The 20254-nt window shown below is 35.6% G+C and overlaps 1 protein-coding gene across 2 annotated transcripts in view; it reads left to right on the top strand.

The window, feature by feature from the left end:
- GLS (glutaminase) overlaps positions 1-20254 on the top strand; it is a 61503-nt gene that overhangs the window by 13479 nt on the left and 27770 nt on the right. For both annotated transcript variants that reach the window (XM_063399886.1, XM_063399887.1), the window contains exons 5-11: positions 682-761; positions 2357-2520; positions 8389-8447; positions 15988-16020; positions 16294-16352; positions 17448-17514; positions 18056-18106. In XM_063399886.1, the coding sequence (XP_063255956.1) occupies positions 682-761; positions 2357-2520; positions 8389-8447; positions 15988-16020; positions 16294-16352; positions 17448-17514; positions 18056-18106 (513 nt within the window). The remainder of the gene's footprint in view (positions 1-681; positions 762-2356; positions 2521-8388; positions 8448-15987; positions 16021-16293; positions 16353-17447; positions 17515-18055; positions 18107-20254) is intronic.

The raw sequence follows: 20254 nt of genomic DNA, 5'->3' as shown, positions 1-20254 counted from the left end.
TTTAGCAAAATTAAAGTGGTAACTTGATGAAAGAGTTTTGGAAATTCAGTTATGCTTGTACTTGTAAACTGTGTTAGAAATATGATTCACAGCCTCTAAGAATCTTGTAGCATTTTTGGAATATGAAAATAGCATTATTCTTTCTTTATTTTGCAAAACACTGTAAAACTCCTGTATAATTTGTCAGACTACACTTAGGCTATAGAAAAATTCTGCAGCGCTATACATCTGTCTGGATTGTGTGGCAAAAGTAATTGTTAATACTGTACCTTGGCTAGTAAATAAAATTTACTCTGGTGCTTATTTTCAATAAATTACTTGAAAAATCCCAGACTGTGTTACAAGCCAAACATTTTATATTATTTGAAAGTGCTGGACATGCTGTAATAGAGAACACTCTGTATGTATACACAGAATGTATGTACAGAAATGCATACATTTCTGTATGTATTCAGAAATTTCAGAAAATGTTCTGAAAATTTTACTTTGAAAAAGTGTTTTATTTGATAATGATCTAGTAAACATAATAATTTCTAATGAAGTTTTAGTTATAGCAGGTGATTATTTGTAGAAAAACTCAGTTGTTCCTTGTGTGTTCTTCCCATTGGTATTTATTTTGATTAGCGTAGAGTTCAGTATTTTGGGTATTGTAATGTGTGTCTCTTTCTCACACTGCGATAGGTTGCTGACTATATTCCACAACTGGCCAAGTTCAGCCCCGATTTGTGGGGGGTGTCACTGTGCACCGTCGATGGACAGAGGTATGTTGTAACTTGAGCATTTTGTTTTTGGAATAGTGGAAGGAAAGGTAGAGGCAATGCTTCTGTAGTACTAATATTTGGAAGTTGAAAAGCTTTGTCTAACAGTATCTGTGCATCAAGCTATAGAACTTTCTGTGTAGGTCACAATGTACTTAAGTGTTAACTCCTCCTCTGCATTTTGGTGGTTTCACTGTAGCATTGTTACATAATCTGTGTGTCACTGAAAAGGTGCAGATCCGTGCTCTTTAAAAAGAAAATGACAATGTGGAAACTGGACAGAGATTAATACGATTTTGCTTTTCAGGTTTATCATGCTTTCCCCTGTAAGCGTGAATGTAGGTCTTAGATCTAGTCACAATGATTTTATTTGTCTCAGTATTAGTAACTCAGAGTAGCAGAGACAGTTAGGAGCCCAAACGTAAAGGGATATCTTGCACCATCTATTGAGAAGTAACATGAGCTCCGAGTGTTCCTTTGTGAATACACAATGCAAGGTGCTCATCAGCTCTGCTGGCCTGCAGTTTGCTGTGGTCCTGCTGCAGGTTCTGGAAACTGCGGGTTTTAGGTGCTGTATTTGTGGATGGGGCATTCCTGAGAACATCAGGCGTGCTTCTGGTGACTCTGGCTTGGAGTTCATTTTGCCACGATCTGTTGAGATCTGTATGTTAGCTTCTAATTAGCCATATGTTCTGTAAGCTCAGGGAGGAGCTGTACAAGTGAGCAGAAGTATTTTTTGATCTCCCTGTTTAAGTGTCTGAATTATAATCTATTAATAGTAAAAGAACCTTATACTTTTTTGGCATTTTGCTTTGTTTTGAATATTATGTGCTAATGAAAGTTCTTATAATCTTAATTTTTGTATTGCTTAGTGTTGTGTAATGTTAGCTTTTATAATGCCAAAATGGTATTGTGATTTTCACTGAAGCCTTCTTGTGTTTTCTGCAAAGAACAGAAGCAAATACACTCCTGATTCTGCCATCAGACAAGTGGCAGCTCCAAGCCTTTTGCTCTGTCTAGATGTGGCATATGCTGCGTGCATGAGTCACTCTTTGGTGCAGTCTGACATAGATGCTGAAAGTAAACTTTCCAAAAGATAGCATGTAATAAGTGTTATGTCTTTGCCATTATTAAAGGAAAGGTAAATACAGCTATTTGATTGTTGTTCTTGAATTGCAAAACCGAACTGTATCTCACCTTTGTTTATATAGCCATAAATGAGTACAGTGGCTGTTTGGGTCAGCTGTACCCTGCTGAGCGTGTGGGTTGCAATTGAGTAGGGTAAGTGTATGACTAGGGGACTGAGGTGATTTTTTGCTCTGGTACAAACCCGTTTCTGAGCTTGTTTTTATTTTGTTACCTCTGCAGTAGTCAGCAACTGGCTTTGTTATGCTTGGCTCATGGAGTCAGTTGCTAAAAGCTCTAAATCTCATTGTTATGTTTTTTAAAGTGAGACTTAGTAATAATAAGCTTTTGTGTTTTGGGGCGTTTTTGTTAAATAGATCTTGTATGTTGAAGGATAGATGAAGCACTGAGCACTCTACTGCCACAGCTGACAAACAGGAAATTTCAAGCCTCTTCATCTGTGTTTTTCCCAGGCATTCTGTGGGTGATACCAAAGTTCCATTTTGTCTTCAGTCCTGCGTAAAGCCTTTGAAATACGCGATTGCTGTCAATGATCTTGGCACAGAGTATGTGCACAGATATGTTGGTAAAGAGCCCAGTGGATTAAGATTCAACAAATTGTTCCTGAATGAAGATGGTAAGAGATACATTACACTTAATAATGCAAATACTCAGCTTTAGAAAATTTTGAGGCAAGCCTATACAATTTTTTCAGTCTTGTCATTTTGCTGTATTCTCTTAATTCTTATCACTAGGCAGCGTCCCAGAATATTTTGCCAACAGTGAGGTAGACTTAGTCTTCATTAGGTACTTCTGCCTAGTTTAGAATCCTAGTGAAAGTTTTATTGCTGCTATTCCAATTGCTAGTTACTGAGCTGTAAGAAAACCCAAAGAATTTTAACAGTGTGCATGTATTTGAAATTTATTGTTTTTAGTTCAATTGGTAGCAAGTGTTCCTTAATCATGGCTTCTGTAAAATGATGGTGAAAGAATCAAAGATGTTAAATTGATTTTAAAAAATATATCACTTCTCAGCCTTCTGAGAAGCAGGTGCTGATGCCAAAGGCCAGCACTGACTAGTTTCCAGAAGGCAAAATCTTCCCACAGTTTATTCTAAATGGAATTTGGCTACTGATTCAAAAAGATTTTTTTAATTTTTTTCCCCGTGGCAAGAGTATTATAGCAAGAATTTCTCATACAGCCCTTACCTAGATTATTTCTTTTTCATTTTATATTAGTTTTTAAGCTTGGAAATGTTATTTTAAAGTAACTTCATGGCAAAAATCTGAAAGGGATGACTCATGTAGCCTTAGAGGAAATACTGGATGTTATCTCTGAATGACAAATGTTTCTTCTAGTGGAGATCTGTCTCAGTAAAAGAACAGACAATGTTTCTGTTGCCATGGTATTGCAATTAATATTTAATTACCAGCATAAGGTTTGGATGACATTTTTGTCAAGGACTGTTTTGAATTCTGACTTAAATATCTCTATTACTTACATATTAATGATACCTAATTATATTTTATAAATACATGCAAATGATTTATATGATTTTTTTTTAATTTACTTGTACCTTAAAATCGTCTTTCCATACTAAAAATGTATCTTTCCAATTTTTTTCTACTCATTTATTATGTTAGTAAATGGTGGTGAAATACCAGTGTAAGAATATGTTGCCAAGAAAGGATTAAGCATTTTGTCAAGTTATGCTGTTTTCCTAGTTTTTCGAAATACAGTGTTGTAACAATTTGAAGACTTGTCTTTCATATCCTACAAAAGCTTCATTATAAAAAAAGCTTTGATGGGGCTGAAAATTGTCCCTTAATTCCTTTGAACTAATATAGATGTTCTATATTTTCTCTTTTTAATAGCATGACAAAGTGTAGTAATTATTTTCCTCTTTTTATTGCTACTTCTAAAATTGAACTACTGGAGAAGATGAATTGGTGGGCTGTGGTTTTTTACATTACAGTTTTTCTTCAAGAGTGTTTATAAGGCTGTTATGCATAAGATAATTTGGACAATTGAAATTTTGACCAGTGAATGTGAAATTACAGAGACGACTTCATTCACGTGATAAGAATTTTAATTTTTAAGTATGTGCTTCTGTGACTGATAGACATGAGAAGAAAAGTGTTGGAACTGACCTGGATGGCCTCTTACACAGTCCTTAAGAAAAGACTAAAACAGAAAGTAGAAGTCTAATAAATAGAAACATTTCAGTTGTAGCGAGAGAGAGGGAGGTTGAGTTCCTCCAAGTAAAGGAAGAGGAGGGAAAAGAAGGATTTAAAAGATTAAATCTACACTTTGCTTGTAGGTTTAAGCCACTGTATGAACTTCAGATATGCAGAGTGTTTGTCAGTTCGAGCATGCATAAATACTTTGAAGACCAGATTTGAAAATTTAAAAAAAAAATTAATTTATTTACTTTCTAAATATTCAGACGTAGTTGATTTTCATGTTTGTAATCCAAATTTTATGAAGTGTTACACGTGTTTGAAAACTGTTCAGACATGCATCTGAAGGTATTTTTTCTATACTTACTATATAGAAGATTCCTAAAATAGGATATTCTTGCATTTCATTGTTTACTAGTACTGAGATTCAAGCTGGAAAGAATGGAGAATATTTTAAGACAATTTAAAATTATAGCTAAAAATGCCAACTTACAACAAAAAGCTGTTGGCTGTGTTTTGAGTATGATTTGTGCTGTGCAATGGAAATATGGAATCTTCTGCAAGCTTATGAATATTCACTTTTAAAACTTGTTTCCATCAAAGAGAATATATTGCCCAATCCAGTTCAGATTTCTGGAGGAATAAAACAATCTCGGCTGGAATTTAAAAATGATTATTCTAGTTGATTGAAGTAGATCAGAAATTTTACATAGTAAAATGTGTCTGAAACAGGCATTATCAGGAATAATTTTCCTGGCTATGCTTATTAAGCAGCTACAGGCTTTTCATGTCTATCGACTTCATGATGCAACAAGTCTAACAATACCTGTATTTGTGAACAGTTTGTATCTCTTATCCCTACAACCTCCTCTTGTTGATAATTATTTGTAGAATTAGTCCAGTAATAAAATAATTTGTGGAACTTAGTCCAGTAATAAAAGTTGTATTGTAATTGAATGAGGGATTGCCAGGAAATTCTTTATTTAGCTTCTATTTCATTAAGGATAAAAATATGAACTTACTTGGAAGTATAATGAGATGATACAGCAGTACATGTGCCTCGCAGACAAGCTGCATTAAAGATTTTATTTTTTTATCAGTCTGAGCAGATCACTGCCATTATTATTTGATTATAGAGAGTGTGTGTGTTTGGTTTCAGTAATGTGTGTCAATTAGGTCTGCACAGTTTGATACCTCTTTCTAAAGATTAGGGGATGAATTTGTTCATCTCTTGGGCAAACTTGCAATTACTTGCAAGTATCAGTCTTCATGCTTAGTTGTTGTACAGGGTGGAATCCCCTTGCTGATGGCACCCACTGTGAGATAGATTATAGTGACTACTGCTTTAGAAACAGATCTTTGTATGAGTTTCTTTAAAAATTAATGTAGTGTCAGAACCTGTACATTGCTCAGAGGTGAAAAATTACCTGGGAAGGGAAGACATCTCTTCTTTGAAATCTGCAGAAATCTTTCAAAGTGAAAGTTTTTATTTAGCCATCCTAGCTCTTAAAAGAGGCCAGTATAGCTTAAGTTTGGGTAGAGGTCCTCCACTGTAGAGTGGAGTATTGCAGTTGGAGGGGACCTACAGCAATCATCTGTTAAGGGCATTGTCCAACTGCCTCCTAAGCCCCGACAGGCTTGGGGCATGGACCACCTTGAAGAAGCTTGTAGCTGTTTTGGCAAGATAGGTTTTCTGTCTGTTCCAGACACCTGTGTCTGGGTGTTATTCCCTGGTGCTGTGCAGATAATGGTGAAAACTGCTACCTGGGACCCTGGCAGGGTTTGTTCTGCTGAGAAGAGGCAGCAGCGGGTTAATGGTGGTGTCGTGCTCAGTGCTGTGACGTGCTGGAGTTGGCAGCAGTAGGAAAGAGCCTCAAAGGACAGCTGTTAGTGTGTGGTGTACCAGGCTGCTGTACCTCCCCTTAGCTGGTAAGGCTCCCAAGTGATGTTCTTGCTGACTTGTCCTGCGGGGAACAACACACAGCTGCGTTTCAGAAGCACAGCCAAGAAAGTCCCTGCTTTGTTTTACCACAAGGTTCTTCCCTTCTTCATGTGCGGGCAGTACATGGAAGATGTAAAGTGTACATGTAAAGTACATGTGTTAGTTGTAAAGTGGCCAGAAAAAGTAGAGGCAGCTTGAAACGTTAAGCAGTGAGAGACAGGAATCTTGAGAGTAGAGGAACCAAGAATGCCCTGACTTTGAAGGTAAGTGGTGACATCTTCAAAGAAATGAGAAGCAATAGCATTTCAGAAAGTATGTTCTGTGTGGACATACCACACTGATAAGCCTTTCAGTTGCTGAATGCCAAATAAACATTGCACATCCTTTTTATTCAAATGTACACGTGATATGGAATCTGGTTGTGTTTTTTCTTTGTACTGTGTGGCAGATTGAAACTATAGAGATGCACAGAAGAATCAGAAGCAAAATATTTATAAAAATATTTTTAGAATGGGTTGCATATGATAAAATCATGAGTGTGTTTATGGATGGAGTGATACCTGATGTTGGTGAGAGGAAGCTGTAAAGAAGAGAAGCATAGCTAGAGTGAGAAATGAGGGTGACAGTGTGTTCTGATCACACATGAGAGCTGTGTTGTCTGGGGCTGTGTGTCTGGAGTTGGGATCCCCTGCTCAAGGAGTGAAAAACTGAGTAGGGCTCCAACATAGGGCTGCTAGGATGCTGTGCAGTCCAGGGCATGTGTAACTCCCAAGGGGCAGTCTAGGGGCTCCCCTGGAAACCCCTTCAAATTCTTGAAGAGCAATTGCCAACGCAAAGAGTTCTGTAACTCTCCTTGGTAGTGGCACCTGGTACAACAAGGGCCAGTGGCCCCATGCTGTGGCGTGGGAGCTGCAGATTGGATATTAGGATACAGTTGTCATCTAGGATGAACAGGATTGCTGGAGAGGTAGAGATTTACCACATTTAGAGGTTTTCGAGACTCAGTTAATGGAACTGTGGCAAGAGCTTTGCATTGAGTGCAGGGGTGGAGGAGATGACCTGCAGATGTCCCTTCTGACCCGCAGGCTTTGATGCTGTGAGTGATCATTTGACTTGTGTTCAGTTTTGTGATCCCTGAGGAACTGTGGAAATGCTGTTTTCTTATCCAGGATCTGGTGTTAATCAAAAGTCAAATACATTTGACCCTCGTTGCTCGCATTAGTAGATGATAACAACAGGATATTAGATATATGTGGCTCCTAAGTACAGTCAAATGAAATCTGAACAATTTGTGAGTCTCTTTCAGAGAGATAAGGAATGGCAGTAACAACTTTAAAATATTATTTAGACAATAAGTTCGTATTTTAGAGGAGCTTCACTTTGTTGGAAGGTATGGTACTTATTTTTCCACTGATAGAAGGGTTTGATTTATATAACAGTTCCTTTTAATTCTGACTTTCTGAAAAATGCCAATAAAACTTGAAGATTAGTTTTTGAAAATTAACTGATAGTCTTAGATTGCTAGGTGCCATTGACCATAACCAATGTAACTTTTGTGGGAATATACGTGTATGCTGCGAATACCAGACTCATCTCCAAACCCCAAATAATCTCAAATTATTTTGTTTTAGAGTCTGTGTTTGTACATAATACATAAAAATACTGGACACTTCTTGTGCGGTTTTTAAATCAGTATTTTTTCAAATTCGGAGATAAAGGAACAGCAAATAAAGAATTCAAACTTGTCACGATATTAATGTATTGAGAATTGTTTATAGTTTTCAGACACCAGAATTCTCAGAAGTCAACATCTCAGTTAAAAGGCACAGCAAAGATGTTAGTTAAAATAGGAAAAGGGTAGTTTGTGAAAAGTAGATTATTTGAGAAAAGATGGCTGATGAGGAGAGGCCTTCTAGACAAAGGAGATTCAAAAGAAGGTGATTCATTCAGCAGCCAAGAATGACTTGGGAATGCAAAGATACTGTTAATATGGAGAGCAGTGGGAAAAAGGAAAATGTAAGTGTAGCAGGTATGTGCAAGTCAGCTATAAATAAGTTAAATTCTTAAATGAAGAGGATTCATAATTTTCAAGAAAAGAAATTATACCAAACCAAATAATTTACTGGACTGTTAAGTAGCATAAAGCTGAGTGTATTCTAAGCTGTAAAATATTGTGCTCAGAATTATAAAATATTCTATATAGTGTGGGATTACAGTATTTTTTAACGGTTTAAGATTACATAATTACTAAGATTACTATTCTGTAATAGTAGCTTTTCAGTCATACATAAATCTAGAATAATTTTTCATTTAGGCACTTGACTGGTTTTATTTGACAAGCATGTCTTGGAATATATTTGTAATTGAAAACTTTATTTCACAGACAGGCCTCATAACCCTATGGTGAATGCTGGAGCCATTGTGATCACATCTTTAATCAAGGTAAAAACTTAATTTTTAGTTTCTCTTTGAGTATTTTAGTAGAATGTAGAAAAAAATGTCTTGTAAAGATTATAAACTATTTAATTTTTGTCTGCAATATCTGATGGCACTTTATTCATTGGCAGGTAGACAAGCTCTGATATTTTGGGAATTGTAACCCTTTCAACTGAACGCAGTGTTAGAATAGCAGTTTATAACAACTATCTGAAAGTGCATCTGAAAAACTCTTTTTTCCTTGATGATATTAGATTTGTTTCCTTCTTTAGCTGCACAACACTTGATATTCTCTTGAGAGTGTTGCCTTCTATTTCTTAATTGCTGAGGAAGTACATTTCTCAGGAATATACTTTATAGCACTTAGAAGTACATTTCTGAGTGTCTAGTGCTCTTAAAGAGCATAAAGTTACAAGAGTATTTCTTGCAGTGCAGAAGAAAGGGAAGATGCTATAATTTGTACAGGAGCAATGCTGCTGTATCTAAAAGTCACTCTTATGTTGAATTTTTGTGCTGTTAACATCCTGCACCACTAAATTATGTTGAGCTTCTATGGTACAGGGTTGCTGTTGGGATGTAAGTGTGCTTTCATAAATAAGAGTGTTTGAAAACTGTTCCTTACTTCGCCGAGCACACCAGGTCTGAGTAATGACTTTACATCTTTAGTCCACGATCTTGAGTCTTTGGGAAAACTGTATTTTTTTTTTTTTTGTAGAACAGCTGTATAAATGTCTTAAATTGTTAATGGTATAAACTCCATGTAATGTGAATGCTTGCCAGATACTTGACTTGTATTTTCTGCTGGTTTAGTAGCCACAGGTACAAAAAAATCAATTTTTTTTCCCTAAGGGTACCCGCATAGAGTTCTGGGGAAGGTGTCAGTCCCTTTGAAAATTTGAGTAGTAAACTTGATACTGTTACTTCAGAGGTCTAAAAGTCTTGTTTACAATCTGTTTCTTGGTTGCATTTCAAAGTCCATTAGCTACAGTGTCTTTCCTTCCCCCTGTTTCCAAAACGTTATTTTAAAATTACTTAGATCATGATTTTCTGTTATTTTATATTTAACGAAGGTGTAAGAACTCCTGCTTAAAGACATTTATCTTTGATAGCTGTAGGTGAAAGAAAATGGCCTTAAGTATGACAGGTAAATTTATTCACATTTAATATTTTTTTAAGGTTGACTGAGCATTGAAATTCACTTGGATAACAGTGAATTTTAAAACCTGACTTAACACATTTGTCTGAAATGTCAAAATGTTAGTCCAAGTACAACATGCCCTACTGATCATAAGGCAAAACAAAAATGTGCCTCTTGCAAAAGGCACATAGTTCTTGATAAATGGTGTACTTCTGAATAGATGACATGGATTTGTTTAATGCATGCAATTGTGGTATTTGTTAGAAGGATGGGGGATTGGTTTTGCTGGGTGGCTCTTCTTAAACTTTTATTTGGGTTTTTGTGTAACGTTCTTACAAAGAATATTGCATTGCACTAACATTTCTGCATGTGGTAACTGCACGTCTAGTGGACACATCTTACTACTTACTTATCACACCATTATTTGTTTTCAGTGTGATTAAAATGTAGGTTATTTTCTGTGCTGCTTTCACTAAGATACCATTTATCACTTGAATAACTAACCAAGCTAAATATATTCTGAAGACAATTACATAGAGAGGGGGTCACAGGTACAAAACTACTTAGTAGTTGTAATTTTTGTGAATTAACTTCTTTACAATCTGCAACTTAACATTATTCCTACTAACCAGTGAATTGCATAATTCACATTTGAATTTGATCTAATGTCAAACTTACCTTTTTTTCTGAAAAAGGTGACTTCATTAACTCATGTTTTGCTTCAATTCCTCTGCATTTATTCTTTTTATTTAAGGTGTTACTTACATATCTTGAAGACAGTGTATGGCTCTTAAAGTACAAGAAAATTTAAATTCATCGGGTATTGCAGATTTGTCTAACAACAGCATGTTAATAACTACAGAGAGATTGTTGCTCTATTTCATGGTTAAGAGTGCTTTTATCTCCTTTGAGATTCATTATCTCTTCCTGAGAAATGGATCTAAGAGCTCTTTCAGTGTTCCATACATCATCCTGAGTTGCTAATATGTGATCTTGCACCCAGCTGTTCTTAGAACCTGGCACAGATTATGATCGTGGATGAGAGATGCTGCTTGGAGTAATCGCTGCCAGAATATGTTAACATGTAATATGTTAACAATTTAGGGGTAAAAAGACTCTTAGCATCACATACCCAGTTCTGAGTGCAGTCAGAATTCGGTGATCCCGCCTTGGAACAGAGCAGGGACCTAAACTGTGACATTACATTGTCTTTGCAGTCCGTATTAATAAATAATTAGGGGTACGTGCATGTTAAGTTACACATTTGTTTGAGTTACTTAGGCATGGCTGTATCCTGCTCCTGCCATCTTAAGTGATTTTCCAATTGCCCTGTGTTTGGAATTATGATGTATTTACATTTTACCTCCTTAACCCCTGTCTCTGTTCTAACTGTACTTGCGTTACACTCCACAGACTGTTCCAGCTGTTTAAAGCATGTATCTACAATAAAAATCATTAGCAAAACCACATCCTGCAGGTCACTTCTAAAGAAATAAAATTTTAAAAAACCCACTGAGGACCTTTTCCCTTGTTGATAATGCTACAGCCATTTGCCTATGTTAGTAGTTACACAAATGACGTAGTTACAACAATTTTCAAACAATTTTTATCAAAAGAAATTTGTAGTGGCAATTATGTGAGTTTGTGGAAAACTGGTATGAGATAAAACGGTATTTTTTTATCATGTCTCCAAGGAAATACAGGTGCTTGAAAGAAGGTGATTCAACTGCTGTAGGGATTTAGTACAGATTCAGTGCAGCTTTCTGTACACACATTGGCTGGGAAAAGTCTTTATTGCCTGTAGTATGGGTAGATTTCACTGCTTTGATCTGTTAAGTTTTCTTAAACCTTAAACTCAGTTCTCAAAGCTTGTCAGCTCCAGGAATATCAGTGGTTTTGTCAGGGACTTCTCACTTCCTCATTATCTTTACTGACTGTCACATTAGAAGTGCAGGTGAGAGGAGGAGTTCAGAGAGAAATATGTGGAAGAAGGCAGATGGCTGTGGATGGAAACACCAGAGGACAAGGGATGAATCTTAAGTCATTTTTATTGTATGCTTTAACATTCCATCTATAGATAAAGGTTTTCCTAACCTAACAGCAAAGGTTCAGGCAAATACAGCATCTTTAGATCCCCTAACTGCTGGCAGCCACATGCAGGACCTTAGTGTGGACTTGAACGCTCACTGAAGGGAGGTGTTCCATGGCCTTGAATTACGTGGGGAGCATTTAGACATGTTGGCAATAGCAAAATTCATAGTTGTTGCAAAAAATTTGGTGTGCAAGAAAATGAAAATGCTGATCTTGCTGACCCTAAAAAAACCTTAGTCCAATGGAAGCTTTTTTTTTTGTACAAAACATGGAGGCGGTTGTGATATATTTAATAACTTTCTAAATATGCTGATAAATCACAAAATAAATGAGGCAAAAAGTGGTAGAAGAAACGTGTCCAGCTGTGCCAAGGGTCTGTTTGCTGTCAGGATTCAGTTATTAGGAAACCTATGCAGTTACAGTTCAATACTTGAGAGGTGGGAAAATGCATGGTTTATTTGACAATATAGTTACAATAAATAGTACTGATTTAGCTTAATTGCTCTGATTTGTACTGATAAATAGTACTGATTTGCTTAAAGTGCAACAAAAAGTGCTATCACTCAAGTTATCCTTCTTATAGACTGATGTGTAAATGTGCATACAAACCACTTCATAACATTGTGTTGTGATCTTCTCTGCCAGACAATTGTCTTTGGTGATGTTGTCTCTCTTCTTAGGTTATTAATTCCCTTGCGGTAACTACTTTGGGATAGAACTTAAATCCATGTTTTTCTCATCTTTTTATTAAAACTCAGTTATAATGGATGTTATCTGACATAGAATGTATAGTTGATTCTTAGAAATAACGTATAAAGTGGTCACACATGCACAGAAGTGAAGGACACAAAAAATCTTACAGGTATTTGAAATTTTGATAGTGCTGGTCTTAGGTTAAATACTGTCACAGTGTACTCTCAAGTATTTCAGAGCTGAGAATAGTACACAGACTGTGAAGACACTAGTTCTCACAGAACAGGACCATCTTAACAAATAAAATGTAAAAGTGTGTAGGAAGGAAAAGCTAAAATAAAGACATTAACAGTTAACTTCATGAAAAATGCAGATGGGTAAAAAAAGTTTTCTTGCACTCTGACATAGAATTATGATTTTTTGTTTCTGGATATTTTCATCACAGTGTAGTATTAGATTATAAATTTGGCTTTAAATATTCCAGAAATTAATTTTTAAATAATCTTCTATTATTAGAAGATTATAGACCTTTCATGATCCAGGTGTTTTTATTAGCTTTGCTTAGATTCAAAGTTGAGAAATTGCTTTAGTGAGAGACATGTGGTTAGAGCTTATAGGGTCTAATCATAGAAATAGTGTTGATCAATGAAAAGTGGCTAATATAAACTACTTTTTTAACAAATTTTGCCCAACTTTGTTGTTGCAAGCTCTGGTAAGTATCCATGGGTCTCTTTCCTGTGTAGGCATGTTGCCTTTGTAACTGTTTATATTTTTTAGTAGAAATACACAAAATACAGTGGAAGTACCCTTTTTTTTTAAAAAAAAAAGGGAAGATCACTAAAACCTAACACAGTCAAAAAAAATTAAAATTTATGATTTACAGCCATAGTGTCCATTGGGATTTTAAGTGTTTACAAAATCGTATTGAGCTGCACTCTGCAAGTTTGAATTTTCTGCCTATCAAACTGCTTTGGTCTTAACGTTGTAAATTTAATTTTGTATTTATTTAGAAGTGCTTTTTCATATGCATATACACACAAGCATGTATAAGTGTGTATATGAACATGTTCCCGTAAATGTACCAAGTGTTTGTGGAGTTTAGTGCATGGAATGTTTTCTTTCATGTTCTAGACAGGTTGAATTGCAGTTGAATTTAAAAACACTTTTGAAGAAATATTGTGCCCCCACACTCATAGGTTTATGCAGTCAAGCTAAAAATAAGAAGCACTTGTGGAAGAACAGAAATTTCCTTGTCCTTTTTATTTGTTGAAATTATTAAGGAAAAGCTGCTCAGTACTCTGAATGTTAGGACTTCATGTTTGCAATTGAATTTTAATTTCAGAGTGTGTGTTGCCAATGTGTCTCCTCCAGCATTTTAGGAGGAGCAGGACACCTCTGTCAGTTGCTGAAAGAGGGGAATTAATCTGTTGGGGTTTTTAGTCATCATATGTATGGAAGCAGTTTCTTATTTCAGTAACATGTTGGTAGTAAATCCCTACTGAGGTCTTGATCAATGGGATTGCTTAAGCAAATAGTTCAGGTGTACGAGCAGTCTGGTTTCAGTGACAATGCTTTTGTGTGTGATATTAAATACCTGTACAAGTGTGTGGAACATCGAGGACTCAAAACTCATCATCTGCCTTAGTACGCAGAGGATTTTCTTCCCAAAATATGAGTTCAGTTGTGAACTTGAAAAAGGAACCTTTTTTATAAAAAGTTGATGTGGAAAAAGCTTGCATTGAGTCTTTTGCCCACCAATTTTATGTGCTGCTGGTAAAGCCATGTTTTTGTTGAAGGGAATATTTTTTCCACTGGGCAGAACAAAAAAGTGAAGTATTATGTATTTATATTTTTGCAGAAAGCATGATCCCTTTCTCCCTCTTTTCTTTTTTTTTTTAACAAAAGAACCTGTTTCAATTTATTGTACATGTCTAACCATACAATTATCAATGCAGCATCCCATAACTAATGCTGACCCACTTTCCCAGAAAAAGATGTTCATTGTGCATTTGAAAGGTTAAAAAGGTTTTTGTGGTTTAAATGTTGTTACATATTTTACAGCATTAGGATCTATGGAATATTTTGACAACTGCAACAGTTCAATGAAGTTGGTAATTTCTTCTTTTAATTATTTTTCATTGAACAGATTTGGAGTTAAATTTTTAATATTTGTGTTCTGGTATATTATACAGGAACATTTTGATAAAATGTATCATGCATTTTTTTATCTAATTGAAAATTAGCTAGAATTTATTGCCTTTAAGAGTAAGGTTATTAGCCTTTAAACATAAGGTAACCACTGGCGCATAATTTTGAGAGAGCAGTGTGGTGTTCCTTTCACCAGTGACTGTACGTGTGTGTCTGCACATCCTCTTGTAGATGAGCTGAAGCATGGGCTTCCAAGATTATCTGCAACACCCTAATCCACATACAGAGTGGGAAATGAGACTGGCTTTATGCATTTCATTAAGTAAAATACTGGTTGATATAAAGCTTCTGGTTTTTCCACTTTCTTCCCCATCCCCACACTAAGCACAGTGCAAGTAGCGTCTTGAATTGTTTGAGATTTGTTAGTCTTGTTATTCTAAACAGAGTGTCTTTAATAGTAAAATTTTGTATTAAAGCATCTTCTTCAGATACATTGTTTCCACTTGTGTATGCGATGCCACTGTTTTTTAAACTTCCTACGAAAATTCTACTTGGCTACTTAAAAAAAATTAAAAACTCCCCCCAGTGGACCATGTGCTACTTTTTACCTCCCACTCCTCTTTGAATCTCTTTTGATAGGGATTTGTGAAAGGTCACCCATCAGAGACCTCTAAAAAATTAATGTCTTTAACTGGCAGCTACTAAATCTGAGAATGTTCTTGAATGAGGGAGGAAAAAAAAATCCTCAAAATAACAACCCTGAAAAACCCAACCAAGCCCACCCTAAGAATTAAGTTTCACTGTCATCCTTATTAAGTTGGATTTAGATTTTCCTGTACATTTTTAACACAGTGAAGTGCCCTTTGATGTGAAATTTAATTTTTCTAGCTGTTTAATAATTTTTAATAGGTAGGATATTAATTAGATTTTTTAAAATTAATTGTAGTTTTTTTCATAGTAAGGGGTAATATTTCATTTTAAGTCTTCAGTCTAAATTCTTAGTATGGGCACTGGCCGTGGAAATATTTTAACTTCAGTAGCCTGAACCTTCCTATGCTCAGCTCTGTTGGTAATATGAGAATACCTTTGCCTTACTAATCTATAAAAAAGTTAGTATTTTTACTATAATTATCATGTTTCTAGTTACTTTTGTATCTTTTTGCTTTAGCTTCTTCATTTACTTATGCTAAGCATGTAAAATTGAATAGAGAGCACTTAAAATAAAGCATACCTTTTTCAGTTTAAATTAATCTCAGCATCCAGGTGTTTAGGATGCATAGGATTATTTAAATGATAATTAAAGATTTACTTACCTAACACTTTAATTTTTTCATTAATATATGAAGTGATTGTAGTACCTTATTCTTAATTAGCATCATATCTTAGTTATATGCATTAAAATCCTAATACTGTTAAGTGAACTAACTTTGTTCCTTTGTTAACAATTTTTGTAAATTATTTTTTCTTTTCTTGCAGCAAGGAGCAAATAATGCAGAAAAATTTGACTACGTAAGTTATTTCTCTTTTTTAACTAAATTCAATGGTAAAAGTTTCAAGATAGCAAGGCAGTTGAAAGTGAAATTTTAGTACTACCCTGTGTTTTGTGTTTGTAGATTGTTGTTTGTTTAACATTGTTGTTAAACAACTTGGTTGTTTAAACATTTAGTGATTTGTATTGCATTTATATAATGGTGTTGCAAGATTTAGGGTAAGGCTAGATTGAAAGTTCATAACCTTTTTACATGTAAAAATATTGCTTTTCCCCCTCTTTGTCTCTGGCAGGTGATGCAGTTCATGAATAAAATGGCTGGTAATGAGTATGTTGGATTCAGTAATGCTACGTAAGTATTTTTTATTCACTTAATACAGTTAGGTGGAAAGTGTTTCAACTGACAACTGGTATATTGAGCTTATGACAAAGTTCAGTTATTTACATTTCAACTGGCATTTCATCCCTTATCTTGGAGGGTGTCTTTGACTTACAATTTACAACTAAAGTTGTGCATGTCTCTGACATCAGTGTGGCTAAATTTCACCTAAAAGTGTTGGTTACCTCTTTCAAAATGTCATTATTCTGTCTTAGTGCTCTGTTGGTGCTGTGGCAATGAGAGCTGTAAGTGCAACTCTTCCCTTCCTGGCATTCATATTAAAAATTAAACTCTGCATGTTGGTGGCTGCATAGCAAATGTTTAGAAAGCATAGTTCATACAACTGGGACTCCTTCTGCTTTTTTATTTTGCATACTTAAATTCTTTTCTCAGACAAACAGTTCCCCTCACAAACTCAGTGTACAGCATTCCAAAAATCTTGGGAGCTTTCTCAGGCAGCACAGGGGAAATCATGAAGATCCCCCACAGCAGAGTTGCTTCCAGGTTTCCAGCTGCAATGCTTGTGCAGAGATGTTTTTCCTGAGCTTTGTTACAGTAGAAGGAAGGTGTGCACTATAGAAGGAACCAGGCAGGTGTTCCTCCCTTTGGTTTTATCCTTACCTTAATCATCACAGTGAGGAGTGCAATCAGTCTGGTCCTTGTCTGACCTGCTGTGTGATCCTCACATTCCTCTGCTATGGGCAGGGAATGACCCTTTCAGTGTCTGTGTGGGATGTTCCATTCCACTCTGGCCTGTTTGGAAATGCTCCCAGCGTTGCAATTTTACCCTCCTTTGCCTCCTCTCCAAGTCAGCTTATGTTGTGTGGGTAAGCAGGACTGTGTGTATTTGGGTATCAGTGCTGGTTCATTCCAGCTGGCTGATCTGGGATGAGCTGCTGTGGCCATTTCTGTCCCTTGAGCAGAGTATCTGTGTTCAGAAGTGATGTATCCTTTAATGGAATTTTACTGAATTATATTATACATCTTGAGCTCAGCGATTTTTGGTGGGTTTTTTGGAAAGTTTGAAATGTTGCCTTGTCGGTTTTTTTTTTCTTTTTTCTCTTTTAGGTTCCAGTCTGAGAGAGAGAGTGGAGATAGAAACTTTGCAATTGGCTATTACTTGAAAGAAAAAAAGGTTAATATCTTCTTTTTTTTAATGTATTTTGAAGACGATGTGCTGGATCTTATTCATAGTCTGTGATGACTTTTATTTTATGTACAATATGACACAAATTAATACTGGATATATCTTATCGATATTATTCAAATGCTGTCATTTAAAGAGTGTGATATTTATACCATTCTAATAAAATACCTCTAAATATTTTTCTCTATCATAGCCATGGTAATTTATTTGTTGTAAAAAGTGTAATCTACACTGTAGAGGTGACTTTATAAAACTGCTGGATGCATTTTTCAGTTTGCTTATTTAAAGATGTTGAAAACTATACTGAAAAATATTTTAGTACCTAGTTTATTGATGTTGCTGCACTGTGTTATTTTTAAATCTGATGTCATTAAGTATTTCTGCTTATTACAGTTAAATTTTTATATTAAAATATGCCTAAGGCTTACTATGCTGACTAATATATAGCTTAATTTATGAGTTTCTAAAAGCGTTACTTTAAAAAAAGAATAATAATTTTACCTGAAGACTCTTTATTTTTCTTCCTCAGTGCTTTCCTGAAGGCACGGATATGGTTGCTATACTAGACTTCTATTTTCAGGTAACTGACTTTAAAATTGAGACTCACTTTAGAATTGCTGTTATAAGCAGTAGAAGCTGATTTGTGCCTAGACACGCAGGCTTGAATGACTTGCAGTTAAATCTCAGCTTCTCTTTAACTCTGGAAATGACAGGTGTATGTTTGATATATCCAGATTTGCTTTTGTTTAGGTCATCTACTCAGATGTCTTTGTTGCTAATACAAACTAGCAATAGTCTTTAACTTGACGTTAGAAGCTTGAAATGATTTGTATTACTTCAGTGAGTTTGACAAAACACTTCTTCTTTGGGTTGCTGCTTCTTATTGTGCTGTGGAGTAGCTTAAGCTCTGTGTAACTGGAGCTTGCATGCAGGCTCGAGGGCAGTGCTACAAGGGAGGTAATGGGAATAGCTCCTTCTTTTGGTTTAATTCAATGCTTTTGAGTAGGAATCTATGTATATATAGTCCCCTTCTCCCTTTATTTTTTTTTCACTTTCAGCAAGTTATTTACAATTGTCACAAAATGAGAACTTGGCAAGTGTGAGATACTTCCTCAGTAAGAGTTTCCTAATGTTTAAACGTTCACAACTCAGCCCTGCTGTGTAGAGTTCTCAAGAGACAGTTCAAGTTGTGTTACTGATTTCACTTCATCAGGGAGAGTTTAAAAAAAATACAGAGCTCTCTAAAACTGTTTTTGACTTGGAGACTTGCTGTTATTTATGCAAATTATAAACCATTATTTTCAAAATGTAAATTTTATTTGAGTTTTTTGTCTTGGGATGCACCTGCTCTCTTATCTTCAGCTGACTGTTTATGATGAGTGTTTATGAAGTAAGGTTTGTGTGATGAGCTGTAGTTGACCTCTTGTTGAGTTAGAAACTAGGTACAAGCTGGTAGGCTACTCTGAACTTGTGACAGAAGAGAATGTGTGATTTATTTGAATTTACTGTGTTAATATGCTTTTTAAATGCCTCGTATCCCACTGCCTGATATGTTTTCTAAGTGGAATCTATTCATAAGTTAAGAAATGCTTACTTTTCTGATGTATTTTAATTTGGCCTCATTTTTATGCATTCTGACCTCTGATTTAATGACCACGTGTCATTCTTTCTTTTTTTTCTGAAAAGTCCCCTTTTCACTCCATGCTCAGGAAAAGGGTAGCTAACACAGGAGCAGCATTTCTGTTTTCTTGTTAGGGTACAATGCTTACCTTTCCAACACTCAGATTCTACTTAAAAGTCTAGTTATTTCTTTTCTTTAAGTTTTCTGTAATGCTCCTTCCTCCCTTTTGTAACTGGGATCTTTCTGAGCAGGAATAAACGTTTTTGCCTGTTATCTCTGTAAAGTGAGGATGGGTTATTCTCAGTTTAGATGAACGAGGTACAAAATGCAGGTGCTTAAACTGAGAACCTAGAAACAATTTTTTTTTTGAAAGTAGGTGATATTATGTAATACTTCATATGTTTAAAACACAGTTGCCATTTTAGATGCGTCTCTGACAATCTCTTGATTTGCAACTCCAGTTGATTGGACTAGGATGTATTGAGTTTGGCACCCGGAAAATAAGAATTCCAGGTAGTAACTACTCATGCAAACGTGGCTTAGGTAACTTCATGAAGTATCATGTAATGACTGTTTGGCAAAAGCAAGAATAGGAGCACTAGTTTGTTTACTTTTTAGAGCAGCATTTCAGCTTCAGGTTGAAACCAACTTATCTTTTGGTTTCTGCAGAAATGAGGCAGCATCAGGTGATGGCATCATATCACATTTCCTGATGTGTCACCAAAGTATGTATAGTCTGTACTGAAGCAGGGATCCTGGGAAAAACTATGGTGTGGTTGTATCACTACTATATAAGAAATAAAATATGAGAAAGGTGAAATAAGGCTGCATCAGCAGGAAGTGCTGGCATTAAGACTTGCATGTGCTAGAATTTGCAGCTCTAATTTGTACTTCTGATAATGTGTGGGATCTTATAAGGCTTTAAAATAGAAAGAACCCACCACACAAACAAGCTCAACTTGAAAAAAACAGTCGTACTGTGGCTTTGCCATTTAAGCAGATGCAAAATACTGAGATTGTTTTACAGACCTCTTCCTCTCAAAGGAACATAAGGGGGGTGGGGGGAGGAATCAAGCAGAGACACTAACCCATAAAAATACTGTCCCC

This window comes from Prinia subflava, chromosome 6 (assembly GCF_021018805.1).
Source record: "Prinia subflava isolate CZ2003 ecotype Zambia chromosome 6, Cam_Psub_1.2, whole genome shotgun sequence".
NCBI lineage: Eukaryota > Metazoa > Chordata > Aves > Passeriformes > Cisticolidae > Prinia > Prinia subflava.
This window is presented reverse-complemented; position numbering and strand designations above follow the sequence as displayed.